The 6,809-nt window shown below is 50.1% G+C and overlaps 1 protein-coding gene across 1 annotated transcript in view; it reads right to left on the bottom strand.

Moving 5' to 3' along the window:
- Window positions 1-575: 575 nt before the first annotated feature.
- Window positions 576-6,809, bottom strand: part of PLEKHO1 (pleckstrin homology domain containing O1) — a 20,348-nt gene continuing 14,114 nt past the window's right edge. Inside the window, exons 3-6 of the mRNA XM_009272567.2 lie at window positions 5,347-5,487; window positions 3,825-3,929; window positions 2,080-2,181; window positions 576-1,547 (exon numbers count right to left, since the gene is read on the bottom strand). Of these exons, the coding sequence (XP_009270842.1) occupies window positions 783-1,547; window positions 2,080-2,181; window positions 3,825-3,929; window positions 5,347-5,487 (1,113 nt within the window). The 3' untranslated portion in view covers window positions 576-782. The remainder of the gene's footprint in view (window positions 1,548-2,079; window positions 2,182-3,824; window positions 3,930-5,346; window positions 5,488-6,809) is intronic.

Here is a 6,809-nt window from a genome sequence, read left to right as displayed (position 1 = left end):
AGCTGCTAACTCCCATTGCACAGGGCCAAGGGGGTTCTGTAAAGCATCAACGGACAGACAGGATTAGTTTGAACACAGATTGCATACCTGTTGCCCTCCTTCTGGAGGGCTGTATATGTACCACAAGAATAACAGCTGCCGACCCCAGGAGTTCACAAAAGGGACCTGTGCCAGGACAGAACCCCGCTAGCTGCAGTCCAGCGAGTGCCTCTGATGACTCGCGTAAAACTTGAGGTCAGCCTGAACTTCCAAGCATCTTCAAGACAGTTCCTGGATAATGGGGACTTCCAAGCATTGGCTGGGACGGACACCTTTTTTTGTCATTTATTTCCAGGAGGACAGTGAGGGAACAAGACGAGACTCTTGGTCAAGGAGCTGTAATGCAGGATACAGCTCAGACGTTAGAGCAGCAAAGCCAGGGCTTATACAGCGCAAGAGCATCTGTCCCCATTGTTATGCACGTGCTGCTCCAGGCATGCAGGGGCATTTTCTAGGAACTGGTGCTTTCTTCCGTCCTCCAAGCATGACAGAAGTTGGGGGCCTGCGGTGCAAAGGGTGCTCTTTAAAAAAGGAGGTATAAACTGTAACTGAATTTATCGGAACACAGGGTTGTTTCGTCAGGGGATGTGATGGAGGAAAGGAAGGGTTCAAGCTTTGAGAAGCAAATTTGGGTGAGAACAGGCACCTTTTCACTCTTTTGAACACTGTAAATAATAATAATTAAAAAAAAGACCAAATGGCCGCCCTCCCCTGTCCCTCCCTCCCAATCCCAAGGCTTGCCTTCACATCATACTCTTCCTGTACTGAGACTGTGAGCTCTGTTTGGGTTTTGAGTCCGACTGCTGCAGTTCAAACTGTTTGTACAGGTCCCTCAACTCTTTGATCTCCTGCAGCACCCTCTTGGCTTGGCTCCAGGTGGAGGAAGCCTCCCCCAGCAACCTCTCAGATTCCTGCAGGATCCTTTCAGAGTCCGACTTGGAAGATGATGAGGAAGAAGAGGTGGTGGTGGTGGTGCTGGTGTTGGAATCCTTGGTCTTTCTCTTGCCTTCCCCGTAGCCCTTCACCTCTGTCAGCAGTTCCTGAGTTTTTTCCAGTTTCAGTGCAACCAGTTCTTGTATCCGGGACAGCTGCTCTGGTTCTGCTGAGGCAAACTGAGCCTCCAGCCCCCTTCTCAGCACCGCCCGGTGCGTGGAAGAGTCCCGTCGAGACAGAATTTCTTCCATGGAGGCACATTTATTCTTTTCTGAGTGCGAGAGCTTTTTGGGGACCTGTGGTGTGTACATGGTCCCTTTGTCAAAGGAGTCATTGCGCTGCCCAGATCTGTCCCATGAGGTTACCTCCCGTCTCGGGAGGCTCCCTGTCTGGCGTTTCTCTGACGACTTGACGTTCTCTGAGTCTGACCGGCGCCGGCCAGCAGTTAGATGTGCCACTGACTTATCCAGATCCACCCGGAAACTCTCTTCGCAGGTGCTGTGATCCTCTGGAGAGGCGTCTTCCTCCTGGATCAGGTCGAGTGTCAGCATGCCATCAGACGTTGAGGTAGATGCCTGCAGAAACAGACAAAGAAGAGCTGTGTTGTCACAGAAACAGGCATGGCTGCACACTACTTCTGGACGTCTCTTATACTGAAGATATGCATCACCTCCGCCAGGATGCAAAGATGGACCAGGAATACTAGCAAGTGCGACCTAGTGACAGAGCCCCAGATGCGCTGGGTTCGTGGTTCTAGCTGAGATGCAGATCAGCTGAACGGCCGTGGACAAGCCGTCTGTGCTAACCCATGACTGAGTTCCCCAGCTGTATGGCTATTCTCCATCAGGAACTTGAAGGAGCATTTAATTTTCAGCATCAGGAAAATGGGCGTCAGTGATGGCAAGCTACCACTTTGCAAAAGGGTTTGCACAATGCAATGGTCTACAAGAACGGAGGACTAGATCTGATGACCCAGGACAGCCCTGGGTCTTACAGTTTTCAGTTCAGGCCAGAGCTCAAACACCAGGTCTTCTTGCATTTACTTATAAATGAAATAGTTACAAGGGAATTTTACCTATACAGGTGTCTGGAATTTGTTATACGTACCACAGCCATCAAATGTCCCCGTGTTGGAGGGCGTCGGGAGTGCTGTATTTTTGCTCTGTCACGTGTTGGGTGGGCAAGGTAGCTGTCCTCTTCGACAGTAACCTAAAGGGGTGACAAAGGCTAGTGAACGTCTGGGAGCACAGGAAATATGAGCCATTCCTAGTTTCTGTAGCTGTAATCAGCCAGATGCACTGTGGCAGATCATCTATTCCTCCAGGATTCCTTTTCTCTTGTGACCTGGCCATATGCTGAGGGTGAACTTCTCCCACATACCTCTGGGCCAGGATCCTTCGCTAAAGGCTGTCAGGCAGGAGTGCTCAGCAGACAGAAGCTGGGGTTGCAAACAGCGAATCCTGGACTCGAATACAGAGTTTGCAATTCTGTAGTGCAAATGATTGCTGAACAGGAGGAGAGCTGTGATCACCACCTGAACCAAACCTAGTGCTGAGCTGGAATGAGGAAAGCAATGCATTCCCGACGTGCTAACTTGCTGGACTCCTCTGGCTGCCGAGCTGGGCCAGGATCGCGTCTGGGAGCACAGCCTGACCGCCTGGTGTTACTGGATGGCTACAGTCTGAACACCCTCCCTAGTGAGTGTGCCCAGGCACGCACAGACTGATAGGTTTGTAAAACCTGCCTGCACAGTGTCGACAACATACTGGTCCCAAGGGCCATCACTGGTCCAAGACTTGTAGGTGGCACTCGCTGATCTATGTGCTTACAAGGATGCACAGAAGGAGATTTGCAGGTAGAGCCAGCAGGGAATGGGGTGTGGGAATCCAGCCTTAGAAGAGTCTGTTTCCCTGGTCTCTCCCCTCTGTGACTTGATGGGATCAGATCTACTTAAGTCATTCCTGACAATTATCTGTTGAATCTGTTTGTAAAGATTTCAGTGACAGACTCTCCTTGAAGCAATCTATACCATTGTTTGCTATGCTGCTTTCTGCTCTAAAGCTTTTCCTATGGTCTGACCTTCGTTTTCCTTCACTACAGGGTTTTGTGTGGCCATCCATGAGAACAAACAGCATCACAGCAGTGGGCCGCCTGTATTGCGGTAAGTTGAATGTGGATGAGAGAGATCTGAGACAGATCTAAGCTGAAGAATAGTTGTCATGAAGCGTTAATGTGCGACAGCGTTGAAATGCTCTTTCAAACTGCAGCCTTGGTGAAAGGATGAAGATGGACTGAGGTGGGTTGACAGATGGTGCCGTGCTATTAGGGTGCTCCGAAGATAGCATGGGACTATATTGGTTTTCAGTTAATTCCTTAATTCAGTTCCGCTACTTAAAGCTCCTTTGCAAACATGAGCACATTGCATGATCATCCAGGAGCAGCAAGGAAAGACTCTCCAAAGCCCTGAGAAACCATTCCAAACATAGTCCCACCGTCCCTGTGCGAGGCAAGGCTGGGCCCCGAAGTGAAGGCATGTCACTGGGGCTGGGTGTGCCAGGGAGGGGACGGAGCCTTGGCAGCTGCCCCTTGCCATTGCTTTGCAATCAGTGCTGCGTATTAATCCTGAGGCTGGGAGGATCAAACTATCCCAGACCTTCAGAAGAGCCCACTCTGTAGGTGTCGGTGGCTGTGGTTGAGTGCAGTCCATAAAACCCCAATGGCTTTGCACTCCTTTTAAATAGGAAATGGAGAGGGTAGGAGGGGCTGCTGCTGTCTCTGGCAGCCTAAAATCTTCACCCAAGATTAAAGTTGAGACAACGGAGCCTGGGTCCAGCCCTCAGAGTCCTGCTCACCTCATCTAAGATGCGGTTTTTAGCACGTGTGATTGCAGAGTTGAGGGCATTAATCCAGGACTCTTTCTCTTCTGGACTCACAGCCAGGAAGATCAGATTTGGTGCCTACAAAAGAGGGAATTCAGGTCAGTGCCAGTGACTAAACTCATACAGAGATGCTTTCACACTGTCCCTGCCCACAGAAAAGCTACACGGCCTTTACAGCTGGCTTGCCTTAGTGGGAAAATGCAAAGCAGACCTGATCCTCCAGTCCTGCAAAACAGCACTGGTCTGCCACACGCTGCACCTGGCCTCTCTGCTTCTTGGCAGCCCTTTGCAAAGCAGACCATGATTCCTCACAGTACCCAGCTTTTCAAACCAAAAGCTGTGTGCCATATTTACTTCCCTCGTGGCTGCAGTTCCTCCTTCCCCCTCTTTGCCTTCCCACACACCATCCTAGATTTTGCCCTCATCAAACGATGAGGCAGCCTTTCTGTGCATCTGCTGCTCACATGCAATTTATCTGTTGCCACCTCAGACTTTGACAGAGCCTGTTAGACAAGTAGCTACAGTAGGTACCCACAGAAGGAGCCGGATTTTCCATACTTTGATATGTCAGATGCACGCTGAGGGCAGAGCACTTCTGAAAATATGGCCTGTATAGGGGATCCAGGATCCTTAGGGGTTTTTTAAGCTAGATACTCAGTAGAAATGAGTTTTAGCTTCCACAGCATTTTGTTCAATTCTCTCCGTTGCTCAGGGCGCTTGGGGACAGTGCAGCCGCTTTCTATTTTCCCCTTCTCTTCCCTTTTCGCATTTCATGGTGTTACACAATCCTTATCAAAGCGTGGGGCGGGCAAGCTTGGTCTACTGAAACAAGGCAGAATGAATAGTGTAAATCCAGCTCACGTGTGTGGCTGCGGGTGGGTGCATCTGTGCCAGAGACAGCTTGCAGTTAGAGACTGGCTCTCTTTTTGCAGTGGCAACTGAGACCTCATGGAAAGTCCTGCTCCTAGGTAGCACTGCCCCCATTCCGGCACTTTTTAGCTTTCCTCTGGGCAGAAAGTACTCCTGGGACAAATTCCCGTGCAGCTCTTCTGATCCTGCCCAAATCTGGGCAGCAAACCCAAGGACCATCAGCATCCCTCCCTTCCCTGCCCCGCCCCGTGAATAATCGAGTGCAATCAGCTAAACCACAGCTGCCAGGAGTGGCGGCAGTAAAATGGCTTTGTCCTTGCTCCTGGCAAATGTTCCGATACCTTCCTTTCCCAAAATCAGAATGCTCTCAGGTAAGTGGATCCAGAGCTAAGTGCTTGGTCATATTTACTTAGTGCACCAGAGGCCCAAGTCCTCTCCCAGCAGAAACCCTGCTTCCCTCTCCATCTTTCACTGGTGCTATCAGTCCTGATGTGGTAAATAGACGTTCACATATTTTAAACCACGAGACATGATCTGGACTCCTACACAACTCAGCCTATCCAGTTTCACCCCCAAGATCTAATGGCTTTCTCGGGCTGACCGCATGCTTGCAAGCAAAGTGTACCGTGTTTCCAGGCTGTCTGGAGTGGGCAAGGGTAAATTTGCTGTGGTTCTTTTTGCTTCTGCTTTTGGACTTCCTGAGCTCTTCACATTTCTCATAATCACTCAGGTCGAACATTTCCTGTATGTTTTTTTCATCTTTTACCTGCAAAACACAAATAAAATTACAGCCTTGCAGATGTCGGACAGAGAGGCAGTAACAGGGCTGCTGCTCCAAGCCAGCGGGGTGCCTGGCTGGAGCCGCTGTCTGCACAGGGGGTTTGTATGTACAGAATGTGTGCTGGAGCCTCTGGTGTGTTATGTGCTCACTGAAACGTTGTGCAAGAGGCTTCCACCTTAAGGCACAAATACAGTAACGGCACTATTAGCTGGGGAGTGCTACACTTGGTTCTGGGTGGGGGGAAGCAGAGATTTTCAACATGATAGCTTTGACTCGATTCTCTTCTGGAATGAGGGGGACATATCTACAAGGATAACTTGACAATCACAGTCTCCTAGGTTAATTCCTGCTTTGCTACGGATTCCTTCGGGACTTAACTGCCTCTCCCACCCCCAAAGTTACAGGCTGAACTGACATGAAGGTGTGATCAGACTTTTCCCTGTGTTTATGCTTGTGGACCCTCAAAATGAGTAGGGTTTACTCCAGCAGCAAGGAGAGGACCCTGTCTGCTAGGAGGAGGTGCATGTGGAGGCAGGAGATGCTGGGAGGAGGTGGACTTTCATCTGCTGATTAAAAGGGGCAATCATATTAGCGCTTGTTGCTTTTCTGGAGACAGCATAACAAAAGTTTGAGGGATAAAGATTAGCACTTCCTATTTTTAACCTGGTGGTATTACTGGAGCCTGTGCTGACAGCTGATTTGGGGGGTGGATGAAGCACATCCAGTCCCAGATTACTGACACGATGCGTGTGCTGTTCTCCCCCGCTGCTGAGCCTCATCCCTTGTGAAGGGGCTATGAGCAGAATTCATCCAGGCACCAGTGGCTGCCCAGATCATGGGTTTTGTTTTGGCAGCTGCTTGCCAGGCTTTCACTGCTGGGTGGCTGGCCAGGCCCCCAGGGACCTTTGGCAGCCAGGGGATTCGTGGAAGGTTTCAAGAAGGAAGAGAGTGCTAGGGCTTGGCCTTCACTGACAGAAGCACTTCTTGGTTGTCCTTTAGAGAGTCATCGAGTGGCCACTTTGCAGCTTTTACAAGATCTCATTTTTTCCAGGTCTATTCCCCAACACTTTCTGTATTAGCCATGGTGTGACAGGCACACAGCTATAGATAAATATCCCAGAGGCTTAAATTCATAGAATCATAGAATCATAGAATAGTTTGGGTTGGAAGGGACCTCTAAAGGTCATCTAGTCCAACCCCCCTGCCGTGGGCAGGGACATCTTCAACTAGATCAGGTTGCTCAGAGCCCCGTCCAACCTGACCTGGAATGTTTCCAGGGATGGGGCATCCACCACCTCTCTGGGCAA

Source organism: Aptenodytes forsteri, unplaced genomic scaffold, assembly GCF_000699145.1.
Source record: "Aptenodytes forsteri isolate BGI_AS27 unplaced genomic scaffold, ASM69914v1 Scaffold110, whole genome shotgun sequence".
NCBI classification, from domain to species: domain Eukaryota; kingdom Metazoa; phylum Chordata; class Aves; order Sphenisciformes; family Spheniscidae; genus Aptenodytes; species Aptenodytes forsteri.
Note: the sequence above shows the minus strand (reverse complement) of the source record. Positions and strands in the feature narration are given on the sequence as shown.